Source organism: Ursus maritimus (assembly GCF_017311325.1).
Source record: "Ursus maritimus isolate PB19 chromosome X unlocalized genomic scaffold, ASM1731132v1 scaffold_X1, whole genome shotgun sequence".
NCBI classification, from domain to species: Eukaryota; Metazoa; Chordata; class Mammalia; order Carnivora; family Ursidae; genus Ursus; species Ursus maritimus.
This window is the reverse complement of record NW_024423319.1, coordinates 21,691,699-21,719,520: the sequence shown is the minus strand read 5'-3', so window position 1 is coordinate 21,719,520 and position 27,822 is coordinate 21,691,699. Positions and strand designations below refer to the sequence as shown.

Sequence of the window (27,822 nt, the reverse complement as noted above, 5' to 3'; positions counted from 1 at the left end):
TGTTTTTGTGCCAGTACCATGCTGTCTTTGTGATCACAGCTTTGCAGTACAACTTGAAATCCGGCATTGTGATGCCCCCAGCTTTGTTTTTTCCTTTTCAACAAATCCTTGGTGATTCGTGGTCGTTTCTGGATCCACAGAAATTTAAGGGCTGTTTGTTCCACTTCTTTGAAAAATGTCCTTGGTATTTTGATCGGGATAGCATTGAAAGAGTAGATTGCTCTGGGTAGCATGGACATTTTAACTATGTTAATCCTTCTGATCCATGAGCATGGAATATTTTTCCATCTTTTTGTGTCTTCCTCAATGTCTTTCAAGAGTGATTTGTAGTTTCTAGAATATAGGTCCTTTACGTCTCTGGTTAAGTTAATTCCAAGATAACGTATGATTTTTGGTGCAATTGTAAATGGAATGGATTCCGTAATTTCTCTTTCTTCAGTCTCATTGTTCGTGTATAGAAATGCAAACTGATTTCTGAGCACTGATTTTGTATCCCGCCACATTACTGAATTGCTCTATAAGTTCTAGTAGTTTGGCAGTGGATTCTTTTGGGTTTTCCATATGGAGAATCATGTCATCTGCAAAGAGAGACAGTTTGACTTCTTCTTTGCCAATTTGGATACTTTTTATCCCTTTTGTTGTCTGATTCCTGTTGTAGGGACTCTCAGTACTATGCTGAATAATAATGGTGAGGGTGGGCATTCTTGTTGTGTTCTTGATCTTAAGGAAAAGGCTTCCAGCTTTTCCCTGTTTGAATGATATTTTCTGTAGGCGTTTCATAGATGGTTTTTATGAAATTGAGGAAGGTACCCTCTATCCCTACACTCTGAAGGGTTTTAATCAGGAAAGGATGTTGTATTTGGTCAAATGCTTTTTCTGCATCAAATGAGAGGATCATATGATTCTTGGCTTTTTCTTGTTGATATGATCTATCACACTGATAGATTTGTGAATGTTGAACCACTTACATCCCAGGGATGAATCCCATTTGGTCATGATGGATAATCCTTTTATTTACTGTGGGATCCTATTAGCTAGGATCTTGTTGAGAATTATGTGTCCATATTCATCAGGGATATTGTGTGCAATTCTCCTTTGATGGGGTCTTTGTCTGGTTTGGGGATCAAGGTAATACTGGCCTCATAGAATGAGTTTGGTAGTTTTCCTTCTGTTTATATTTTTTTGAAATAGCTTCAGGAGACTAGGTATTATTTCTTCTTTGAATGTTTGGTAGAATTCCCCAGGGAATCCATCAGGTCCTGAAGTTTTGTTTTTTGGAAGGTTTTTGATCACTGCTTCAATCTCTTCATAATTAATTGGTCTGTTTAAAAAATCAATTTCTTCCTGTTTCAGTCTTGGTAGTTTATAGGTTTCCAGGAAGGCATCCATTTCTTCCAGGTTGTTTAATTTATTGGCATAAAGCTGTTTATAAAAGTTTCTAATAACCCTCTTATTTCATTAATGTTGGTTGTGATCTCTCCCCTTTCATTCATAATTTTATTAATTTGGGTCCTTTCTCTATTCTTTTGAATAAGTCTGGCCAGTGGCTTATCTATTTTATTTATTCTTTCAAAGAACCAGTTTCTAGTTCTGTTGATCTGCTCTACTGTGCTCCTGGTTTCTAATTCATTGATCTCTGCTCTAATCTTGATCAACTGCTTTCTGGTGCATGGGTTAGGCCTGTCCCTCTGTTGCTGTTCCAGCTTCTTGAGGTGAGAATATAAAAACTGCATTTTAGATTTTTCTATTATTTTGAGTGAGGCTTGGATGGCTATGTATTTTCCCCTTAGGACCATCTTTGCAGTGTCCCATAGGTTTTGTACCATTGTGTTTTCATTCTCGTTGGTCTCCATAAATTGTTTAAATTGATTTTTGATTTCCTGATTTATCAAATCATTCTTGAGCAGGACAGTTCTTAGTCTCCAAGTGTTTGAGTTTCTTCCAAATTTTTCCTTGTGATTGAGTTCCAATTTCAAAGCATTGTGGTCTGTGAATATGCAGGGAATAATTTCAGTTTTTTGATATCAGTTGAGACCTATTTTGTGACCCAGAGCATGGTCTATTCTTGAGAATGTTCCATGGGCTTTAGAACAGAATGAGTATTCTTTGGTTCTGGGGTATAGTGTTCTATATATATCGATGAGGTCCATCTGTTCCAGTATGGCATTAAAAGTTCTTGTTTCTTTGTTGATTTTCTGCTTAGGTGATCTATCTATTGCTGATAGTGGAGTGTTGAGGTCCCCTACTGTTAACGTATTTTTATCTATATGTCTCTTTATTTTGGTTAGAGTTGGCTGTGTATCTAGCTGCTCCCTGTTGGGGTATAGATATTTATAATTGTCATATCCACTTGTTGGATACATCCTTTAAGAATAATATAGTGCCCTTTCTGTATATCTAACTATAGTCTTTAGTTTAAAATCCAATCTTTCTGATATGAGAATTGCTACCCCAGCTTTCTTTGAGGTCCATTGGCATGAAAGATGGTCCATTCCTTTACTTTTCAGTCTGGATGTATCTTTTGGTTCAAAATGATCCTCTTGTAGACAGCAAATGGATGGGTCATGCTCTTATCCAATCTGCAACCCTGTGGCATTTATGGGAGCATTTAGGCCATTCACATTGAGAGTGATTATTGAAAGATATAGATTTTAATGATGCCATGTTGCCTGTAGAAGTGTTTGTTCCTATAGATTGTAACTTTCTGTTCTGTATCACTCTTGGGCCTTTTAACTTTATAGGACCCCACCCCATTATCTCCTAGCTGGTGGTTACAAAATTGGTCAGTGACTGGTGATTCTGGAAGGTCTTTATCTCTCCATCAATTCTGAATGACAGCCTTGTTGGATAAAGGATCCTTGGCTGCATGTTTTTCTGAAAGAGCTTTAAAATGCGCCCCCAACCTTTCTCTCATTCCAGGTCTGTGTAGACAGGTCTGACATAATTCTGATACCTTGCCTTGGTACGTGAGAAATTTCTTTGCCCTGGCCATTTCAATACCGTATCTTCGATCTAATGTTTGCAAATTGCATTATGACGTGACGTGGCGTAGGTTTTTCATGGTTGAGCTTGGGAGGGGTCCTCTCTGCCTCTTGACATGAATGTTGTTTCCTTTGCTAGATTTGGGGAAGTTTTCAGCTATAATTTGTTCAAATATCTCTTCTAGATCTTGTTTTTCTCCATCCCTTGGGGATGCCAATGATTCTTGACATTGGAATGTTTCATTGAGTCAGTATCCCTCCCGTAACCTACATTCTTGAGATTGGATTTTTGGCAAGTTTCTATTTTAGCTTTTTCTTCTACCAACCCATCCTCTAATTCGCTGATTTATTCTTCTGCCTCATTTACCCTGGCCATCAGAGCATCTAGTTTAGACTGCATTTGATTCATAGCATTTTTAATTTCTGCCAGATTCACTTCCATTTCCACCCTTAGAAAGCTCATATTCTCATTAATATTTTCGTTAATATTTGTTTCAAGTCTACACATCATCTTGACCATTGTTACTCTGAACCCCATTTCTGATAATTTGGTTATATCCATATCCATTAGTTCTGTGGCAGAGGCCACAGACTCATTGTCTTTTCTTTGCTGGGGGATTTCTCCTCTCATCATTCTGATGAGGAGAGGTTATGGGTTGCCCAGAGCCCAGGACCCATGCAGTGTACACTTTGTTTAGGGACCTTAGGGATGTGGGCTTCTAATTTTTCAGCCTTCCTTCTGGGAGGGGCCTGCTGCACTGATACTCAGGCAACCCTGTTTGGGTAGAGTCTCCTGTCCCCTGCAAGGGGGATGGGAATGGGCACACTGTGAGCTGAGTTCCAGGCTTTTGCTCTCTGGAGGCTTTCCCTGGCGATTTGCTGTGCCTCTTCTGAGAGAGCAGCAGTGGCCTAATCCCAGCCTCTGTCTCAGAATGGAGAGGTTACAGTCTGCTCTTCATTGAGCTCTTCTGGCCACTTTAACTCTGTTTCTGTTGGTGCTGCTAACCTACAGCATCCCAGGATGTTTGCCCCACACCCGGCGTCCCAGCCCTCACTTCCATGGTCAGTACATCTCTGTCCTTTGTGTTTCTAACACCGCCAGCCACCAGCTGCCCCCGCGTGCCTGGAGCTCCATTTCAGTGTGGTTCATGCCCACTCTGGAGCTCTGGTTTTCAGGACTGGTCGTGCACATTCCTTGGCTCACGGTCTCCGTCTGTTCTCTCACGGGTGCGTCCGAGAGTCAGCCTGCTCCCAGTGCAGGTGGCTACCGCTTCCTCGCCTGAAGGTGGCGGTCTCCTCCTTCCATTTATCTTCCGAATCTGTGCATGGATTCACGCTCCCCGCTTCGTACCTCAATACTCAGTGCTGAGATGTTTCATTTGTAGAGATCCAGATGTATCTTCCTGCATCTCAGGCTGATTCTGTGGGTTTTCAGAATGGTCTGGTACCCATCCAGCTTGACTCAGGGGACCGGCTGAAAAAGGGGACCCCTACTCCTCCGCCATCTTAACTCCTCCTATAAAATTATTATAATGTTGTTTAAAATGTGTTTATAATTATACCTACTATAATTAATTATATAATTATGACAATATTATTGTTAACAACAGTAAAAATAAGAGTAATGTTAATTATAGAAGCTACTATTTCTAGAGTGTTTACTCTGTGCCATATATTGTGCTATGGGCTTTATAAACATCATCTCATTGGATCCCCAACAAATTTCTGAGTCTGGTATAATCATACGCTTACACATAATAAACAAAGCTTTGGTGGTAAATCACCCTGTTTAGGCATTACTAGTAAGTGGAATGGCCAGAATTTCAGCCTATTTTCAATCTGATTGTAAAGCTTATATTGTTAGCCACAGCACTATATAGCTCAGATGTGTATCTAAAAATACAGATTAGAAAATAAAATTAATAGAACTTAAAAGTGAATAAAGGGAAGTCTTAAATTTGGTAGTAGTAACACCACCAAGAAAAGAATCAATTGATCTAAAAACAAGCTCTGGTTTGACAAAAACTCACAAGAAATAGATAACGGGAATAGCTTTGGTTGTCCACAAAACTCAATCAAGACTAGACTGTGATGCAACTAAAGTGCAATTTTACAATTTTTGTTGCAATATTAGGAGAATAGTGTCCACAGTAAGCTGAAGTGAAAATCCTGAGTCTTGGGCTCCAGATTCTGGGTTGTTTAGAAGAGAACTACCAGAATGGGGAAGGAAGAGAAACAAAAGAAGGAAGCGCCATGTCCATTCTGGAGATTAACAGATTCATGAGGAATCATGGCACCCTCTCCAACTCTCTGAAGGCCAGTCCTGGAAAGGAGGAGCAGGCTTTTCTTTCCTGTGTTGCCAGAGAAAGAACTCTACATTACTGAATTGCTCTATAAGTTCTAGTAGTTTGGCAGTGGATTCTTTTGGGTTTTCCATATGGAGAATCATGTCATCTGCAAAGAGAGACAGTTTGACTTCTTCTTTGCCAATTTGGATACTTTTTATCCCTTTTTGTTGTCTGATTCCTGTTGTAGGGACTTCTAGTACTATGCTGAATAATAATGGTGAGGGTGGGCATTCTTGTCGTGTTCTTGATCTTAAGGAAAAGGCTTCCAGCTTTTCCCTGTTTGAATGATATTTTCTGTAGGCGTTTCATAGATGGTTTTTATGAAATTGAGGAAGGTACCCTCTATCCCTACACTCTGAAGGGTTTTAATCAGGAAAGGATGTTGTATTTGGTCAAATGCTTTTTCTGCATCAAATGAGAGGATCATATGATTCTTGGCTTTTTTCTTGTTGATATGATCTATCACACTGATAGATTTGTGAATGTTGAACCACGCTTACATCCCAGGGATGAATCCCATTTGGTCATGATGGATAATCCTTTTATTTACTGTGGGATCCTATTAGCTAGGATCTTGTTGAGAATTATGGTGTCCATATTCATCAGGGATATTGGTGTGCAATTCTCCTTTTTGATGGGGTCTTTGTCTGGTTTGGGGATCAAGGTAATACTGGCCTCATAGAATGAGTTTGGTAGTTTTCCTTCTGTTTATATTTTTTGAAATAGCTTCAGGAGACTAGGTATTATTTCTTCTTTGAATGTTTGGTAGAATTCCCCAGGGAATCCATCAGGTCCTGAAGTTTTGTTTTTTGGAAGGTTTTTGATCACTGCTTCAATCTCTTCATAATTAATTGGTCTGTTTAAAAAATCAATTTCTTCCTGTTTCAGTCTTGGTAGTTTATAGGTTTCCAGGAAGGCATCCATTTCTTCCAGGTTGTTTAATTTATTGGCATAAAGCTGTTTATAAAAGTTTCTAATAACCCTCTTATTTCATTAATGTTGGTTGTGATCTCTCCCCTTTCATTCATAATTTTATTAATTTGGGTCCTTTCTCTATTCTTTTGAATAAGTCTGGCCAGTGGCTTATCTATTTTATTTATTCTTTCAAAGAACCAGTTTCTAGTTCTGTTGATCTGCTCTACTGTGCTCCTGGTTTCTAATTCATTGATCTCTGCTCTAATCTTGATCAACTGCTTTCTGGTGCATGGGGTTAGGCCTGTCCCTCTGTTGCTGTTCCAGCTTCTTGAGGTGAGAATATAAAAACTGCATTTTAGATTTTTCTATTATTTTGAGTGAGGCTTGGATGGCTATGTATTTTCCCCTTAGGACCATCTTTGCAGTGTCCCATAGGTTTTGTACCATTGTGTTTTCATTCTCGTTGGTCTCCATAAATTGTTTAAATTGATTTTTGATTTCCTGATTTATCAAATCATTCTTGAGCAGGACAGTTCTTAGTCTCCAAGTGTTTGAGTTTCTTCCAAATTTTTCCTTGTGATTGAGTTCCAATTTCAAAGCATTGTGGTCTGTGAATATGCAGGGAATAATTTCAGTTTTTTGATATCAGTTGAGACCTATTTTGTGACCCAGAGCATGGTCTATTCTTGAGAATGTTCCATGGGCTTTAGAACAGAATGAGTATTCTTTGGTTCTGGGGTATAGTGTTCTATATATATCGATGAGGTCCATCTGTTCCAGTATGGCATTAAAAGTTCTTGTTTCTTTGTTGATTTTCTGCTTAGGTGATCTATCTATTGCTGATAGTGGAGTGTTGAGGTCCCCTACTGTTAACGTATTTTTATCTATATGTCTCTTTATTTTGGTTAAGAGTTGGCTTGTGTATCTAGCTGCTCCCCTGTTGGGGGTATAGATATTTATAATTGTCATATCCACTTGTTGGATACATCCTTTAAGAATAATATAGTGCCCTTCTGTATATCTAACTATAGTCTTTAGTTTAAAATCCAATCTTTCTGATATGAGAATTGCTACCCCAGCTTTCTTTTGAGGTCCATTGGCATGAAAGATGGTATTCCATTCCTTTACTTTCAGTCTGGATGTATCTTTTGGTTCAAAATGATCCTCTTGTAGACAGCAAATGGATGGGTCATGTCTTTTTATCCAATCTGCAACCCTGTGGCATTTATGGGAGCATTTAGGCCATTCACATTGAGAGTGATTATTGAAAGATATGATTTTAATGATGCCATGTTGCCTGTGAAGTGTTTGTTCCTATAGATTGTAACTTTCTGTTCTGTATCACTCTTGGGGCCTTTTAACTTTTATAGGACCCCCACCCTTAATATCTCCTGTAGGGCTGCTTTCGTGGTTACAAAATTGGTCAGTGACTGGTGATTCTGGAAGGTCTTTATCTCTCCATCAATTCTGAATGACAGCCTTGCTGGATAAAGGATCCTTGGCTGCATGTTTTTCTCTGAAAGAGCTTTAAAAATGCGCCCCCCAACCTTTTCTCTCATTCCAGGTCTGTGTAGACAGGTCTGACATAATTCTGATACCTTTGCCTTGGTACGTGAGAAATTTCTTTGCCCTGGCCACTTTCAATACCGTATCCTTCGATCTAATGTTTGCAAATTGCATTATGACGTGACGTGACGTGGCGTAGGTTTTTCATGGTTGAGCTTGGGAGGGGTCCTCTCTGCCTCTTGGACATGAATGCTTGTTTCCTTTGCTAGATTTGGGAAGTTTTCAGCTATAATTTGTTCAAATATCTCTTCTAGACCTCTGTTTTTCTCCATCCCCTTGGGGATGCCAATGATTCTGACATTGGAATGTTTCATTGAGTCAGTAATCTCCCGTAACCTACATTCTTGAGATTGGATTTTTTTGAGCCAAGTTTCTATTTTAGCTTTTTCTTCTACCAACCCATCCTCTAATTCGCTGATTTATTCTTCTGCCTCATTTACCCTGGCCATCAGAGCATCTAGTTTAGACTGCATTTGATTCATAGCATTTTTAATTTCTGCCAGATTCACTTCCATTTCCACCCTTAGAAAGTCTATATTCTCATTAATATTTTCGTTAATATTTGTTTCAAGTCTACACATCATCTTGACCATTGTTACTCTGAACCCCATTTCTGATAATTTGGTTATATCCATATCCATTAGTTCTGTGGCAGAGGCCACAGACTCATTGTCTTTTCTTTGCTGGGGGGGATTTCTCCTTCTCATCATTCTGATGAGGAGAGGTTGCGGGGTTGCCCAGAGCCCAGGACCCATGCAGTGTACACTTGTTTTATAGGGACCTTAGGGATGTGGGCTTCTTAATTTTTCAGCCTTCCTTCTGGGGGAGGGGCCTGCTGCACTGATACTCAGGCAACCCTGTTTGGGTAGAGTCTCCCTGTCCCCTGCAAGGGGGGATGGGAATGGGCACACTGTGAGCTGGTATTTCCAGGCTTTTGTTCTCTGGAGGCTTTCCCTGGCGATTTGCTGTGCCTCTTCTGAGAGAGCAGCAGTGGCCGAATCCCAGCCTCTGTCTCAGAATGGAGAGGTTACAGTCTGCTCTTCATTGAGCTCTTCTGGCCACTTTAACTCTGTTTCTGTTGGTGCTGCTAATCCCTACAGCATCCCAGGATGTTTGCCCCACACCCGGCGTCCCAGCCCTCACTTCCATGGTCAGTACATCTCTGTCCTTTGTGTTTCTAACACCGCCAGCCACCAGCTGCCCCCGCGTGCTCTGGAGCTCCATTTCAGTGTGGTTCATGCCCACTCTGGAGCTCTGGTTTTCAGACTGGTCGTGCACATTCCTTGGCTCACGGTCTCCGTCTGTTCTCTCACGGGTGCCAGTCCGAGAGTCAGCCTGCTCCCCAGTGCAGGTGGCTACCGCTTCCTGGCGCCTGAAGGTGGCGGCTCCCTCCTCCTTCCATTTATCTTCCGATATCTGTGCATGGATTCACGGCTCCCCGCTTCGTACCTCAATACTCAGTGCTGGAGATGTTCATTTGTAGAGATCCAGATGTATCTTCCTGCATCTCAGGCTGATTCTGTGGGTTTTCAGAATGGTCTGGTACCTATCCAGCTTGACTCAGGGGACCGGCTGAAAAAGGGGACCCCTACTCCTCCGCCATCTTAACTCCTCCTATAAAATTATTATAATGTTGTTTAAAATGTGTTTATAATTATACCACTATAATTAATTATATAATTATGACAATATTATTGTTAACAACAGTAAAAATAAGAGTAATGTTAATTATAGAAGCTACTATTTCTAGAGTGTTTACTCTGTGCCATATATTGTGCTATGGGCTTTATAAACATCATCTCATTGGATCCCCCAACAAATTTCTGAGTCTGGTATAATCATACGCTTTACACATAATAAACAAGCTTAGTGGGGTAAATCACCCTGTTCTAGGCATATTACTAGTAAGTGGAATGGCCAGAATTTCAGCCTATTTTCAATCTGATTGTAAAGCTTATATTGTTAGCCACAGCACTATATAGCTCAGATGTGTATCTAAAATACAGATTAGAAAAATAAAATTAATAGAACTTAAAAGTGAATAAAGGGAAGTCTTAAATTTAGGGTAGTAACACCACCAAGAAAAAGAATCAATTGATCTAAAAACAAGCTCTGGTTTGACAAAAACTCACAAGAAATAGATACGGGAATAGCTTTGGTTGTCCACAAAACTCAATAAGACCTAGACTGTGATGCAACTAAAGTGCAATTTTTTACAATTTTTGTTGCAATATTAGGAGAATAGTGTCCACAGTAAGCGAAGTGAAAATCCTGAGTCTTGGGCTCAGATTCTGGGTTGTTTAGAAGAGAACTACCAGAATGGGGAAGGAAGAGAAACAAAAGAAGGAAGCGGCCATGTCCATTCTGGAGATTAACAGACTCATGAGGAATCATGGCCACCCTCTCCAACTCTCTGAAGGCCAGTCCTGGAAAGGAGGGAGCAGGCTTTTCTTTCCTGTGTTGCCAGAGAAAGAACTCTGAGATCAGTCAGTAGGCTAAGAGTTAGAGGAAGGCAGGTTTCAGCTCAGAAGGTAAGGTTTTCTAATTAAAAAGTGTTCTTACCATGAAGTAGATTAGCTGTTCTTCAATGGAAATGTTTAAGCAGAGGCTAGAGAACTTTTAGATGTGCTTTACTGGAGTTTCCCATTCCTGTAATAACTGGGATGGGGTAATTACCAGGTAGAACCATGCCATGTTAACATTCTCTGTGTTACTTTAAAGGGGCTGTTTTGAGTGGGGTATAGCTCCTCCTCATAAGTCAAAGTTGGTGATCTCATCATATATGCTCTAAATGTCTTCCAGTGGCAACTGGTTCTCATCTTCTCTCTCCCCAGGTGTCACCACTGTTCTCACCATGACCACCTTGAGTATCAGTGCCAGAAACTCCTTACCTAAAGTGGCATACGCGACGGCCATGGATTGGTTCATAGCCGTCTGTTATGCCTTTGTATTTTCTGCGCTGATTGAATTTGCCACTGTTAACTACTTCACCAAGCGGAGTTGGGCTTGGGAAGGCAAGAAGGTGCCAGAGGCCCTGGAGATGAAGGTGAGATACAGCAAGGTGGGGGCTGGGAAGCACTCCCTGAGAGAACTGTATTGGAACCAGGAGTGGGCAGCCTGCAGCCTGTGGGAACTGGCCAAGGCTGTGTGCTATTCACTGGGGTCATCAATCCAATTCTCAACTGGAGTGCTTCTTGGCAATGTGTAGTGTTTGCTGGGGGGCAAAGAAAAGAGGGTGTGTATCATGGAGTGTTGATGTCTTGTGATGAGGGACCTACCCTAAGTATAATATTCCTAGAAGCAAGGGGAACACATTGCACTTATAAAACCACCCAGAAAAGTGCACAATCTCTAGGGCCAACTCTGCCCTTTACTTTTCAGTATATTCCCACTATATTCAAACAAAGTTATCATTATTCCATTTGTGTCTCTGCTTAACTTTTTATGCTCTATCTAGACTATTCCTTTCTTTTTTCCTGCCTGGTGAAGATCTACTCATTCTTCTTCTTCTTTTTTTTTCTTTCCTAACTCATTCTTCAAGACACAGATTAAATACTATTTTCTCCATAGAACCTTTCCAAGAATCATTCAGATAGTCTTAGCTTTTCTTGTGGCAGGAGGAGGGGGCTCCGACTATTAAAATGTTGTATTTGTATTAGAGTTTTTTATCTGCCTCCTCATTAGACTGAATATCTTGAGGGCAGGGGCTTGTCTGCATCATCTTTCTAACTAGACAGTATTCTTGCACAGCACCTGATTCATAGTAAAAGCTGAATAAATGTTAGTTGGATTGGTGGAGAGATGGGAAGGAGGGAAAAAAACCCCAATAAACCAACTAGAGTTGGTAGGAATATAACATAAATACTGTGAAATCAAGATTATTGCCCTTGGCTGCTTTAAAAGAGTTCAGATCTCTAGACCTAGATGAAGACTATCCAAAGATGCTAAAAAGAACTGGCAGATGTGGTCCCAGAGCCATTCCAGTACTATGANNNNAATCGTGGAGAAGAGAAAAGATACTGAAGATTTTTTTTCAAACTGGAGGAAAAGATGTATTTCATAGAATACAGACTGGTCTGGTGAGTTGGCAAAATTTTAGTGTAGATATTCACTATTTATTTATTTATTTTATAATTTTTATTTTGTTATATTAGTCACCATACAGTACATCCCCAGTTTTTGATGCAAAGTTCCATGATTCATTATTTGGATATAACACCCAGTTCACCATGCAATATGTGCCCTCCTTAATCCCCATCACCGGCCTATCCCAATCCCCCACCCCCTCCCTTCTGAAGCCCTCAGTTTGTTTCCCAGAGTCCACAGTCTCTTATGGTTCATTCCCCCTTCTGTTAACCCCTGCTTCATGCTTCCCTTCCTTCTCCTACCGATCTTCCTATTTCTTATGTTCCATAAATGAGTGAAACCATATGATGATTGTCTTTCTCTGCTTGACTTATGTCACTTAGCATAATCTCCTCCAGTCCCATCCATGTTGCTGCAAATGTTGTGTAATTGTTCTTTCTGATGGCTGAGTAATATTCCATTGTATATATGGACCACATCTTCTAAATCCAGTCATCTGTTGATGATGTATATATGGACCACATCTCGGCTCCTTCCATGATTTAGCTATTGTGGACAATGCTGCTATGAACATTGGTGTGCATATGGCCCTTCTCTTCACTACATCTGTATCTTTGGGGTAAATACCCAGTAGTGAAATTGCTGGATCATAGGGTAGCTCTATTTTTAACTTTTTAAGGGACCTCCACACTGTTTTCCAGAGTGGCTGTGCCAACTTGCATTCCCACCAACAATGGAGGAGGGATTCCCTTTCTCCACATCCTCTCCAACAATTGTTGTTTCTTGCCTTGTCCATTTTTGCCATTCTAACTGGCATAAGGTGGTATCTCTGTGTGGTTTTCATTTGAATTTCCCTGATGGCTAATGATGTTGAACTTTTTTTCATGTGTCTGTTAGCCATTTGTATGTCTTCATTGGAAAAGTGTCTGTTCATATCTTCTGCCCATTTTATGATTTGTTTATTTGTTTCTCATGTATTGAGTTTGAGAAGTTCTTTGTAGATCTTGGATACCAGTCTTTTATCTGTAGTGTCATTTGCAAATATATTCTCCCATTCCGTAGGCTGCCTCTTAGTTTTTTGGACTGTTTCCTTGGCTGTGCAGAAGCTTTTTATCTTGACGAAGTCCCACAAGTTCATTTTTTCTTTTGTTTCTCTTGCCTTTGGAGATGTGTCATGAAAAAAGTTGCTGTGGCTGATGTCAAAGAGGTTGCAGCCTATGTTCTCCTCTAGGATTTTGATAGATTCCTGTCTCACATCGAGGTCTTTCAACCATTTGGAGTTTATCTTTGTGTATGGTGTGAGAGAGTGGTCAAGTTTCATTCTTTTGCATGTAGCTGTCCAATTTTCCCAGCACCATTTATTGAAGAGACTGTCTTTTTTCCACCGGATGTTTTTTCCTGCTTTATCAAAGATTAGTTGCCCAGAGAGCTGAGGGTCCATTTCTGGGTTCTCTATTCTGTTCCATTGGTCTATGTGTCTGTTTTTGTGCCAGTACCATGCTGTCTTTGTGATCACAGCTTTGTAGTACAACTTGAAATCCGGCATTGTGATGCCCCCAGCTTTGTTTTTTCCTTTTCAACAAATCCTTGGTGATTCGTGGTCGTTTCTGGATCCACAGAAATTTAAGGGCTGTTTGTTCCACTTCTTTGAAAAATGTCCTTGGTATTTTGATCGGGATAGCATTGAAAGAGTAGATTGCTCTGGGTAGCATGGACATTTTAACTATGTTAATCCTTCTGATCCATGAGCATGGAATATTTTTCCATCTTTTTGTGTCTTCCTCAATGTCTTTCAAGAGTGATTTGTAGTTTCTAGAATATAGGTCCTTTACGTCTCTGGTTAAGTTAATTCCAAGATAACGTATGATTTTTGGTGCAATTGTAAATGGAATGGATTCCGTAATTTCTCTTTCTTCAGTCTCATTGTTCGTGTATAGAAATGCAACTGATTTCTGAGCACTGATTTTGTATCCCGCCACATTACTGAATTGCTCTATAAGTTCTAGTAGTTTGGGGAAGGAGTCTTTTGGGTTTTCTATATAGAGTATCATGTCATCTGTGAAGAGAGACACTTTGACTTCTTCTTTGCCAATTTGGATACTTTTTATCCCTTTTTGTTGTCTGATTGCTTTTGCAAGGACTTCTAGTACTATGTTGAATAATAGTGGCGAGAGTGGGCATCCTTGTCGTGTTCTTGATCTTAAGGAAAAGGCTTCCAGCTTTTCCCTGTTTGAATGATATTTTCTGTAGGCGTTTCATAGATGGTTTTTATGAAATTGAGGAAGGTACCCTGTATCCCTACACTCTGAAGGGTTTTAATCAGGAAATGATGTTGTATTTGGTCAAATGCTTTTTCTGCATCAAATGAGAGGATCATATGGTTCTTGACTCTTTTCTTGTTGATACGATCTATCACACTGATCGATTTACAAATGTTGAACCACCCTTGCATCCCAGAGATGAATCCCACTTGGTCTTGATGGATAAACCTTTTAATGTAATGTTGGATCCTGTTAGCTAGGATCTTGTTGAGAATTTTGGCATCCATATTCATCAGGGATATTGGTGTGTAATTCTCCTTTTTGACGGGGTCTTTGTCTGGTTTGGGGATCAAGGTAATACTGGCCTCATAGAATGAGTTTGGTAATTATCCTTCTGTTTCTCTTTTTTGAAGCAGCTTCAGGAGACTAGGTATTATTTCGTCTTTGAATGTTTGGTAGAATTCCCTGGGGAATCCGTCAGGCCCTGGACTGTTGTTTTTGGGGAGGTTTTTGATCACTGCTTCAATCTCTACATAATTAATTGGTCTGTTTAAATAATCAATTTCTTCCTGTTTCAGTCTTGGTAGTTTATAGGTTTCCAGGAAGGCATCCATTTCTTCCAGGTTGTTTAATTTATTGGCATAAAGCTGTTGATAAAAGTTTCTAATGATCCTTCCTATTTCATTAATGTTGGTTGTGATATCTCCCCTTTCATTCATAATTCTATTAATTTGGGTCCTTTCTCTATTTTTTGAGTAAGTCTGGCCAGTGGCTTATCTATTTTATTTATTCTTTCAAAGAACCAGTTTCTAGTTCTGTTGATCTGCTCTACTGTGCTCCTGGTTTCTAATTCATTGATCTCTGCTCTAATCTTGATCAACTGCTTTCTGGTGCATGGGTTAGGCCTGATCTTCTGTTTCAGCTCCAGCTTCTTGAGGTGATAATATAAAAACTGCATTTTAGATTTTTCTATTCTTTTGAGTGAGGCTTGGATGGCTATGTATTTTCCCCTTAGGACCATCTTTGCAGTGTCCCATAGGTTTTGGACTGATGTGTTTTCATTCTCATTGGTCTCCAGAAGTTGTTTAAACTGATTTTTAATTTCCTGGTTTACCCAATCATTCTTGAGCAGGACAGTTCTTAGTCTCCAAGTGTTTGAGTTTCTTCCAAATTTTTCCTTGTGATTGAGTTCCAATTTCAAAGTATTGTGGTCTGAGAATATGCAGGGAATAATGTCAGTCTTTTGGTATCAGTTGAGACCTGTTTTGTGACCCAGAATATGGTCTATTCAGTAGAAAGTTCCATGTGCATTCAAAAAGAATGAGTATTCTTTTGTTCTGGGGTGTAGTGTTCTGTATATATCTATGAGGTCCATCTGTTCCAGTATGTCATTCAAAGCTCTTGTTTCTTTGTTGATTTTCTGCTTAGGTGATCTGTCTATTGCTGAGCGTGGAGTGTTGAGGTTCCCTACTATTAATGCATTATTATCTATATGTCTCTTTATTCTGGTTAAGAGTTGGCTTGTGTATCTAGCTGCTCCCCTGTTGGGGGCATAGATATTTATAATTGTCATAATGACTTGTTGGATACATTCTTTAAGAATAATATAGTATCCTTCTGTATCTCTAAGTACAGTCTTTAGTTTAAAATCTCTGTGCGTGGATTCACGGCTCCCTGCTTTGTACCTCAATACTCAGCACTGGAGATGCTTAATGTTCATTTGTAGAGATCCAGATGTATCTTCCTGTGTCTCAGGCTGATTCCATGGGTTTTCAGGATGGTCTGGTAGATATCCAGCTCGACTCAGGGGACCAGCTGAGAAAGGGGTCCCCTACTCCTCCGTCATCTTTTCACCTCCTTGCAGAAAGTGGTAGCTTTTCTGTTCATAGAGTTTCTGCTGCTCTTTTCTTCATTCTCCAGTTGCATTCATAGGTATTCAGAATGGTTTGGTAGCTCTCTAGCTGAATTCCTGGGACCAGATGAACTTTAGGTCTCCTGCTCCTCTGCCATCTTAGAACGCCAATATTCATCATTTAGATAGAATTTATTAAGTCCTTGCTATGAATTATGAAGAAATAAGCATATTTCTACCAACTATATCTACCCTATCGTAGGAAATTTTGGGTTGGTTTTATTTTTATACCTAATGTAGTTGTTACCTTTGTATCCTTAAAATACATTGATCCATCTAATACTTGATTTGTCGTTTATGAACAAGGTCTACTGACCCCTCACAGGCTACAAAACAAGGAAATTAGTATACTTATCTTACCTCTCACCTTCTCTGTCCTTGTCGTTTTCTAACTTTTGTTTGTTATAATGCTATTTCTGCATTGTCAAGCTATTTCTGCATTGTCAAGGCTTATAGCATTTACATGCTCTTACATAGCCATAATTCCTATAGTCAATTAGTCATAGTTCTACATTTAAATGGATAAAAGGACTGTTTTGATAAGATAGCCCATTTTTCCATTCGTTGCTTAGTCACCTCAAGGCTATCACCTAGACGATTTTTTTAAGGCTCATGGGAACCGTATTTCCTACTATATTGCATGCATAAAATTACCTGTCAATTGTTTATACTTGAATTGTAGTTGTGCTGTTGTACAATTCACGGGTCCCATTCTCTCTCTGATGTCCATGTAGACATTGGTTGCTATGCTTAATTCTCTCACTGATTGTTGTTTTGAATTAATGTTTTAAAAGATTTTATTTATTTATTTGAGAGAGCGCATGAGCAGGGGGAGGGGCAGAGGGAGAGGGAGAGGGAGAGGGAGAAGCAGGCTCCTCACTGAGCACAGAGCCTGATGCACAGCTCAATACCAGAACCCTGAGATCATGACCAGAGCTGAAGCCAGATGCTTAAACAACTGAGCCACCCAGGTGCCCCCATTATGAAGAAATTTAAAACCAGCCTGAGAATCTCTTACATAATAGAGGACTTGATTTTATGGCCCAGAAGCCCATACAACTGCATCTTTTATTTACAAATTCCAGTTAATTTACAATGAGATATCTTGATCTATCTGTATGATTTTTTTCCTAGGACACCATGTGGGGTTTTCCCCAAGTTTTTATTTAAATTCCAGTTAGTTAACTTCAGTTTAATATTAGTTTCTGGTGTATAATTTAGTGATTCATCACTTACATACAACACCCAGTTCTCATCACAAAAAGTGCCCTCCTTAATACCCATCACCTATTTAACCCACCCCCTACCCACCTCCCCTGAGTAACCATCAGTCTGTTCTCTATAGTTAAGAATATGTTTTATGGTTTACCTCTCTTCCCCACCCTGTGTTCATTTGTTTTGTTTCTTACATTCCACATTTGAGGTAAATCATGGTATTTGTCTTTCTCTGACTGACTTATTTCATTTAGCATAATACTTTCCAGTTCCATCCACATCATTGCAAATGTCAAGATTTTGTTCTTTTTCATGGCTCGGTAATATTCCATTATAGATCATCACAATGTCTTTTTAAAAACTTATTTAAATTCAATTAGTTAACATATAGTGTATCATTAGTTTCTAAGATAGAGTTCAGTTATTCATCTGTAGCATATAACACCCAGTGCTCATTAATATCATGTGCACTCCTTAATTCTCATCACCAGTTACCCCATCCCCCCACCCTTCTCCCCTCCTGCAACTCTCAGTTTGTTTCCTTAGTTAAGAGTCTCTTATGGTTTGTCTTCCTCTCTGATTTTGTCTTATTTTATTTTTCCCTCCGTTCCCCTATGATTCTCTGGTTTGTTTCTTAAATTCCACATATGAGTGAAACCATATGATAATTGTCTTTCTCTGATTGACTTATTTCACTTAGCATAATACTCTCCAGCTGCAACCACATTATTGCAAATGTCAAGATTTTGTTATTTTCTATGGCTCAGTAATATTCCATTGTATATATACAATGTATATGTACATGTATATATACAACTTCTTTATCCATTCATAAGTTGATGGACATTTGGGCTCCTTCCATAATTTGGCTATTGTGGACATTGCTGCTATAAACATTGGGGGTGCATGTATCCCTTATGATCAGTATTTTTGTATCCTTTGCATAGATACCTAGTAGTACAATTGCTGGATCATAGGCTAGTTCTATTTTTAACTTTTTGGGGTACCTCCATGCTTTTTTCCACAGTGGCTGCACCAGTTTGCATTCCTATGAATTGTGTGAGAGTGTTCCCCATCCTCCCCAACATCTATTGTTTCCTGCTTTGTTAATTTTAGCCATTCTGACAGGTGTGAGGTGGTATCTCATTGTGGTTTTGATTGTATTTCCTTGATGATAAGTGATGTTGAGCATTTGAGCATCTTTTCATGTGTCTGTTAGCCATCTGGATGTTTTCTTTGGAAAAGTGTCTATTCATGTCTTCTGCCCATTTCTTAACTGGATTATTTGTTTTGGGGGTGTTGGGTTTGATAAGTTCTTCATAGATTTTGGATACTAACCCTTTATCAGATACGTCATTTGCAAATATCTTCTCCCATTCTGTAGGCTGCCTTTTAGTTGTGTTGTTTTGCTGTGCAGAAGCTGTTGATTTTGATTAAGTCCCGATAGTTCATTTTTGCTTTTGTTTCCCTTGTCTAAGGAAATATATTTAGTAAGAAGTTGCTGTGGCCTAGATCAAAGACATTGCTGCCTGTGTTCTCCTCTAGGAGTTTGATGATTTCCTGTCTCACATTTACGCCTTTCATTCATCTTGAATTTATTTTTGTGTATGGTGTAAGAAAGTGGTCCAGTTTCATTCCTTCATATGTTGTCCAATTTTCCCAATACCATTTGTTGAAGAGATTCTTTTTGCCATTGGATAGTCTTTCCTGCTTTGTCAAAGATTAGCTGACCATAAATTATGGGTTCATTTCTGGGTTTTCTGTTCTGTTCCACTGATATATGTGTCTGTTTTTGTGCCAATACCATACTGTCTTGATCACCACAGCTTTGTAATATAACTTGAAATCCAGAATTGTGATGCTTCTAGATTTGCTTTTCTTTTTCAAGATTGCTCTGGCTATTCAGGGTCTTTTGTGGTTCCATACAAAATTTAGGATGGTTTGTCTTAGTGCTGTGAAAAATACCATTGGTATTTTGATAGGGATAGCATGAAATGAAATTGCCTTGGATGGTATAGACCTTTTAACAAGGTTTGTTCTTCCAATCCATGAGCATGTAATGTTTTTCCATTTCTTTGTGTCATCTTCAATTTTTTTCATCAGTGTTTTATAGTTCTCAGAGTGCAGATCTTTTACCTCTTTGGTTAGGTTTATTCCTAGGTATGTTACAGTTTTGGACACAATTGCAAATGGGATTGATTCCTTGATTTCTCTTTCTGCTGCTTCATTATTGGTGTATAGAAGTGCAACAGATTTTATATATTGATTTTGTGTCCTACATCTTTACTGAATTTGTGTATCAGTTCTAGTAATATTTTTGGTGGAGTCTTTGAGTATCATGTCATCTGCAAATAGTGAAACTTTGACTTCTTCTTTGCGGGATTTGGATGCCTTTCATTCCTTTTTGTTGTCTAAATGCTGAGGCTAGGTCTTCCAGTACCATGTTAAATAACAGTGGTGAGAATGGACATCCCTGTCTTGTTCCTGAGCATAGAGGAAAAGCTCTCAGTTTCCTCACTGAGGATGATATTCACTGTGGATTTTTCATATGTGGCGTTTATTAATGTTGAGGTATGTTCCCTCTATCCCTACTTTGTTCAGAGCTTTTATCATGAATTGATGTTGTACTTTGTCCAATGGTTTTTCTGCATCTATTGAAAGGAATATATAGTTCTTATCCTTTTTTATGTGTTATATCATGTTGATTGGTTTATAAATATAAAATCACCCTTATAGCACCAGAATAAATCCCACTTGATCGTGGTGAATGATCCTTCTAATGTACTGTTGGATTTTATTTTCTCGTATTTTTTTGAGAATTTTTGCATTCGTGTTCATCTGGGATATTGACCTGTAGTCTCTTTTTTAGTGGGTCTTTGTCTGGTTTTGGAATCAGGGTAATGTTGGCCTCCTGGAATGAATTTGGAAGTTTTCCTACCATTTCTATTTTTTGGAATAGTTTGAGAAGAAGCCTATAGATTCACAACTGTCTGTGTTTTAGGAAAGCTCTAAGAAATCTTTCCTAAATCATATCTGTGTTCTGTTCTCTTCCTAGAAGCACAAATTATACATATCATAGAGCTTTCTTTGTCTTCCGTATCTTCACTTTTCTCTAATAATTTTTAACTGTTATTTTCCATTTCACTTTGCTCATTTCTCAAGCCTACTTTCCATGTCTCTGACCATTTTTACCAGTATCTATTCACCTTCATTTTTGTGGTAGTATTATTTCTCCTTATATTAACTTTATGATCTTTGTTGACTTATTTTTATGTGTTTTATGTTTGCTTTTTCATGTTGTTCCACAATCCTTTATTGGTCTTTTCCCCCCTTTTTGCAACATATTTTGCATCAGTACCATATTTGTTTGTTTTCAATTATTACTTAAAGTTGCATTAGGGGAATTCTTTACTAGCCCTGCTATGTGTGACAGTATCATTTTGGGGGAGGGGCTGAGAGAATGAGTAGGATAGTAGTGAGTAGTTGAGACTAATTAATTTGAGCATGATTTGTTATCTATATAAATTCTTGGAAGTAGTCCTTCTTGTAGTTTTGATTCTGCTTCTAACTACCATGAATTTTTCCTTGCTCATAGGAAAGTCCTCTATGTATGGTGCAGAGGTGTCTGTGTGTGTTTGTATGGGCATGTATGTGTGTATGTAGCATTATATCCTTTAATTTTTCTAGTCTCCACCTCCTCTGACACTATATGGTGGTCTAACAATGTTTCAGGATATTCTCACTACCAGTCTGAAGATGATTTTGTTTCAAGATGGGGGCCATTTGTTTCCTCAGTCAGGTCATGGTACCCATCTTTTAGGACTCTGTTCTTGGCCTGAATTCCAGAATAAAAGGCATCCTCAGTGTCTTCTTCACCCTAATCCAATTTTTACTGCCTTTGGGAATCCTTACTTTTTGGGATCAAGGTTAAAAATGCTTTTACATTTCATCAAAACTGGAGTCTGAGTTTCTCCCATTTTCCTTCTAGTTTTTACTTGATTCCAAAGAGGAGAAGGAAGCAAAGATGTCCTTACTCTGACATATTGAACTAAAGGGTCCCTAAGAATATATTATTAAACAGATGTTTTAAGAGCAATTAGCACTAATCACTGATATTCAGCCTGAATTCACTAAGAAGAAATTATGCCAAACTTACCTTAAGAAATTGTATTAAAAGTTTACTAGACTGGTAGACCAGGGAATATCATAGACTTTATCAAGACATCTAACTACTTTTTAAAAAATTATACCTTCATGAAGAAGAAACAGCAGTTGAAAAAATAGTACAATTAGGCTGATGTCACTGGTTGACTAAATGAAGTCAAATAGAGTTGACTGATGAATGGATATCAACCTGAATGGACGTCCCTGTGATAGTCCATAGGGGTTCATCCTTTGAATGTTGTCATCAATAATTCAAATTTGTAAGCTGGCATTAACAAATGTTGGTTGGAGAAGATTATCTTTTGAATTATTAATCAAAAAGAATTTCTGAAGTTTGAGAGAACAGGCTGAAATCAAGAGATTAACATTAGCTGAATCAAACAAATTCTTATACATAGATACCAAAAAAAAGCATTAGTTCTTGATAGGAATGCTTAATAATAACTGCTCATTATAAATAAGATGCTGGGATATAGGGGAAAAGCAAATTTAATGTAAGCCTTCCATCTGGTGTAACTTTCAAAAAGCCAAATTTGATTTGAGTTTGAGTTAAGAATTACCTAGAACAAGTGAGATAATGAGCCACTTTTATTCTATACTGTTTGAGCCATATTTAAAGCATACTGTTCCAGTTTGGTTATATACTGGAGAAGGGGCACATATCTCAAGGGAATGATGATTGCTAATTTCAGATATCTGAAAGGCTGTCATGTATGTCTTTTGAAAAATGTGGTGGACTTTAATTATGGCTAGGAAGAGGTACAAGAATGGTTTGAAGGCAGAGAGAGAACTAGAATAGATTAGTAAAAGACTTTGGATGTCAAAAATGATGACCATTTCTCCAATTCCAAGGAGTGCTTAAAATGAAAAAAAGACAAAAAGATTCATCTAAAACTCTTCTGCAAAGATGGTGATATCAGTCTTTTTCTTTAGTCCCTCTCCATGGTCAATCCATTTAAGTTATCTAAAAGAAAGTGATTTTGAGATTTGAAAAAAAAAAGCCTACAGAACACATAAAAATGGATCTTTAATGTGAGGGTGCTATACTTTGTCTATACTGCTACAATGTGAAGGAACTAACAGTGAGAACTGCTGACCCACAGAAAAAGTGAAGTGCATTGAAAAAAATATTGGTATCTAATTACAACTCAGTTTAGTTTTTTCTTCCTTTAGAGAAACATATTAAACCTTATTTGATTTATAAAGCAAGAATGGATTTAAAAATAAATGATTTAAAAATTTATTTCTGATTTGTGCTATGATTTGAGATTAGATAAAATGTGAGGGAAAAGATTATAAAGGAAAGGAAAAGAATGAATAGGTGGAAACAAAACCTCATTTACAAATGAAGACAAATGACTACCTTATAATTGCATTCTGGAAAGTAGATGAACTTTGGGCTTCTGAGGATCAACTACATGTGTTTATCACTGCTTCCTCTGACAATCCCACTAGAACAAGAGTAAATAAATAAAATACATATAAATAAGCACCAGGAGAACTGGAGAAGGGATTTCAGTCAGACAAGAGGTTTTAATACATTTTTTTTAGAAGAATGAATATGGAAAGAGAGAATAAGAACTAATCTATTAAGCTGGAGTAAGACAGAACCCTAGAGGGGCGCCTGGGTGGCACAGCGGTTAAGCGTCTGCCTTCGGCTCAGGGCGTGATCCCGGCGTTGTGGGATCGAGCCCCACATCAGGCTCTTCCACTATGAGCCTGCTTCTCCGTCTCCCACTCCCCCTGCTTGTGTTCCCTCTCTCGCTGGCTGTCTCTATCTCTGTCGAATAAATAAAATAAAATCTTAAAAAAAAAAAAAAGAACCCTAGAGAAACTCGGGGTTTGAGGTGCTTGGCATAGCAGAGAATAAAGCAAGTAGGGAGATTGGTTAAGAGTCTGTGTACAGAGTAGTCAAGACCCCAGAGCCTGGCCAACATGTAAAATGTCTGCAGCCAAATGTCTGCAGCCTCTTTCCAGAAGAATCTCAGAAGTTTCTAAAGAAGCTGAATGTCTCCAGAATAAAGACCATTACATACTGACATTTTGAAGTATCCCATAAAAAGTTACCTGCTTCCAACTGATCTTAAGTCATCGACTAGTCAACAAGCTCAGTTCAGATACACTTAGCATACATACATCTTTTATGTTGTCAAATAATATTGGCATATCAAGAATTATCAAAGTGAAGTTTGCAATGTGAAAGAGAAAAGCAAAGATTTTTTTGTAAAACTCATCTTGGAGGAAAGAGGGATAATTTAGGGAATTAAAGAAAATTCTAACTTTTATATTTATAAATATATCCATAAAGCAATAGGATGCTAATGTAAAAAGAAATCAGAGAATAAGGAAGAGCTCTTGAAATTAAAAAGAAGTGCCAAAACAAAAACTTTAATAGAGAGATGGGAAAATAAACTGAGGAAAATCTCCCTATAAGTAGGGCAAAATGGAAACAAAACAAAACAAAACAAAAAAACAAGAATGTAAAAGAAAAGGTAAGAGACTTAGGGATGAATCCAGGAAGAAATCCAACTCAGAAGCTGCAGAATGAGTGAACGGAGAAAAGGGAATGAAGGAAATTAACAAAGAACTAATACAAGACATTTTTATAAACAGAATTACATAAGCCTCCAGATTGAAAGTGACTTCATTGGCCCACATAAAGGTGCATCATCATGAAATTTCAGAAAGCCAGAGATAAAGTGATAGTCTAAAAAGATTCTTGAAAAAGATGTGTTGTTGTTTTGTTGTTGTTGTTGTTTCAAAGAAATGGTTAACAGAATGGCATGAGACTTCTCAAGTGTACTGGATGGTGGAAGACAGCGGAGTAGTAGTAAATCTCATAAATCTGAGGGACAAATGTTTTTCAACCTAGAATCCTGTGCCTTGCCAAAGTATCAATTAAAGGAAGAGGTACAGTAGCCATTTTCAGACCTCTAAGATCTCAGAAATGATACTTCCCATGTACTCCACCTTAGGAAGATACTGGAGGATATGTTCTATTAAAACAAAAGAATAGAATGTAAAAGAGAAGGACATTGGATCCAGAAAAGAAAGTATCCAACAGAGGAAATAAGTGAACAGAAGTCCTAAAATGAAAGCTATGCAGCAAGCAAACCTGGAGAGGAACTAGTCCAGTTTACGGCAGGAGGCTAGATGTATTTATATAGTCATTTATAATGATGTTACCACTGATTATTGATTGAACTAAAAATATTGTTATAATTGTATAGGAGGATGGAAGAAGAGTTGTATTAATGAGGTAAATAATCAAAAGAGATTGGTTATGTGTGAAACTAATAGCATTATAAGCCTATTATTTAGAAATTTAGAAATGTCACTTGAGAATTAAAAATAATTTAGGCTTGTTAGACAAGGTGAGTACATTAAGGTAAAGGTTTTCTGGTTTTCATTATAATCCTTTAAGTTCTTTAAAAAACTGTTTTTTATTAAACTTTTTAAAATTAAAAATAAAAGTAAATAAAATGAAGAAATAAGCCTCTACGTTAAAAAAAAAAAGATTATTCTTAGAACTGCTTTTGGGGCACCTGGGTGACTCAGTCAGTTAAGCATCTAACTTTTGGTTTTGGCTCAGGTCATGATCTCAGGGGTCATGAGATTGAGCCCTGCATTAGACTTGTGCTGGACATGGAGCCTGCTTAAGTTTCCTTCTCTCCCTCTGACACTCCCCCTCTAAAAAAATTTTTTTTTAAAGGAATTGCTTTTAAAATAGTCATAAATTCTTACCTAAATTTGGAAATAAGTAATTCTTAGCCTCTTTTTCTTATTATAATAATATTTGAAGGATGCCTGGGTGGCTCAGTCAGTTAAGCATCTGCCTTTGGCTCAGTTCATGATCCCAACGTCCTGGGATTGAGTCTAGCTTTGGGCTCCTTGTTCAGTGGGAAGCCTGCTTCTCCCTCTGCCTGACACTCCCCCTGCTTGTGCTCTCTCCCTATGGCAAATAAATAAAATCTTTTTAAAAAAGATTTTCTTTCTTCAAAAAATATTTGAATGCCCTAGAATAATATTTTACATTAGAGAATATACTCAACTTCCATCCATATCTTGGAAAAATTTAGTTTATTACTATTAATGGCTTTTAAATCTGTGGGACATTCCTGTAAATACAGCCACAAATTGAGTCACCCCTTGGTATTTTCTCTGTGGGGTGAATAATATTCACTGTGGGTTAAGTTGAACTCATAAACTGGTAGTCTTCCCGCCCTGTTCTATGGTAGACATAAATACCCTGACAACAATAGTATTCTATCATTGATGAATCAATTGAAACAAATACAAACAGCAATTATCTTTGGAATACATGTGGGATGCAGAGCTAAACATAGCATGGCCCTAGTACTCAGAAGCTGATGGTCTAAAGAGGAAAGTAAGGTATATATGCATATACATACAGAGCCCTGATACAGGGCCAAGTACTGACTGTCATAGGAGAGAAAAAAACAAAATACTCTCTCCATTTTTTTTCTGTTTACCTTAACTTGGCTGTTTCTTGAGGAAACTACTTCCTTAGCTGACAGTTCAAGTGGAAGCCACCCTTCCATTCCTTCCTTGCTGCTTCCAGGTCATTACTTATTCCTTTATTTCATGCAAACTGCTTTGTGCTTTAATGTTCACCTCATGTGGCTATCTCTATTTTTCTTTATCATCTTTCCAACATTATTGTCTCCTGTGTGCTCATTTTATATATAGGATTTTTACAACTAGTTTACATTATTTGCAACCATTCCAAGCTCAGTCATTGTTTTTCACTTGGATGACACATCTGACATCATAAACTAGAATTGAGCCTGTGGCCAGTTCTATCAAATGAGCTCTGCATTATCCCACTTGCTAAGCACTGTTACTGTTTCCACCACTAGGTGAGGGCTTTGGAAATGAATCCGTCTGATTGCCTGTATACTTGTTCTAGTGTTTTGTTTTTCCAGGAAGACCATAAAGGTTAAGTCAGCCAATGGTATTAATATGTTTGGAATGGCCACCAGATATCAAAGCTTCATGATAAACTTCATTGTAGACATGTGAGGTCGTATGCTCCACGAGGCTTACCTCTGTGTCACCCGGACACCTGGTCAGTGTCCTAATTGTTGTTTCTTGTGTGGTTATTTATCTTCCCTTCACTTCTTTTTTTTAAGATTTATTTATTTATTTGAGAGAGAGAGAAAGAGAATGAGTGGGGGAAGGGGCAGAGGGAGAGAATATCCAAGCAGACTCATGCTGAATGTGGAGCCCAATGCAGGGCTCTATCTCATGAGCCATGAGATCAGGAACTGAGCCAAAACCAGGAGTCAGATGCTTAACCAACTGCACCACCCTGGAACCCCTAATCCTCCCCTCACTGTTTATCTTTGTACTGTACTGTGCTTTTTTCTAGGTTTTATCCTCCCGTCCCTCATAAGCTTTCCCTCACTTGTCTCAGGAATTCCTGTTCACTGGAAAATAGACCATTCTGTATTATCAGCTTTTTTACTGAAAATATTTTTTTATTCCAATAACTCCTGTCTTAACTGACACCCATTTCTCAGTTGAAACTTCCCTTCTGCTACCTTTTTGCTTGGCAGAAGCTGTTAATCTCACCCCATTTTCTAGAAGTGTAGTTCACATCCTCCTAACCCCAGTATTGCTTTCAGACCGTAAATCTCCACTCTTCTATACTAAAGGTGTCTTTAATATCTGAAGCTCCAGATGTTCACTTGGATTTCCTGTATATCAGGATTTCCTGTTCCCTTTTTTCCTTCATATTTTTTTCCTTTGCACATAAGTCTCCATATCTGTTCCTAGCCTCACTGGATTGGTCTTTTAATTTTATTCCTCCACTAACCATCTATTCTCTACCCAATAGTCAGAATGATCATTTAAAATTGTAAATTAGAAAAATTTTGCTCAAAATACTTTAATGGCTTCCCAACACACTTAGATCAAAATCCATAATCCTTACCATGACTTTCAAATCTTCATAGGATCTGGTCCCCAGATCTATGATGCTACCTTTTACAATTGTTCTTCTTTAAAAAAAATTATTGAAATTCAATTAGCCAAGGAATAGTACATCATTAGTTTTTGATATAATGTTCAATGATTCATTATTTGAGTATATCACCCATTGCTCATCATATAACATGCTCTCTTTAATGCCCATCACCCAGTTATCCCACCCATTCTTCTTCTTCTTCTTCTTCTTCTTCTTTTTTTTTTTTTTAAGTTTTTTATCATTCACTCCACTTGGGTCACAGTGACGTCCTTTATGATCTTTGTACAAGTCACTCACCTTCCAATGGCAAGTGCTTTGTCACTACTATCCTTTCTCTTTGAAAATTTTGTTTTCAGATCTTTTCATGGTTTGCTTCCTCATTTTA

General features: G+C 38.2%; 1 protein-coding gene across 1 annotated transcript in view; it reads left to right on the top strand.

The window, feature by feature from the left end:
- The window catches only part of GABRA3 (gamma-aminobutyric acid type A receptor subunit alpha3), a 151,816-nt gene that overhangs the window by 113,944 nt on the left and 10,050 nt on the right, over positions 1-27,822 (top strand). Inside the window, exon 6 of the mRNA XM_008685641.2 lies at positions 10,645-10,856. Within this exon, the coding sequence (XP_008683863.1) occupies positions 10,645-10,856 (212 nt within the window). The remainder of the gene's footprint in view (positions 1-10,644; positions 10,857-27,822) is intronic.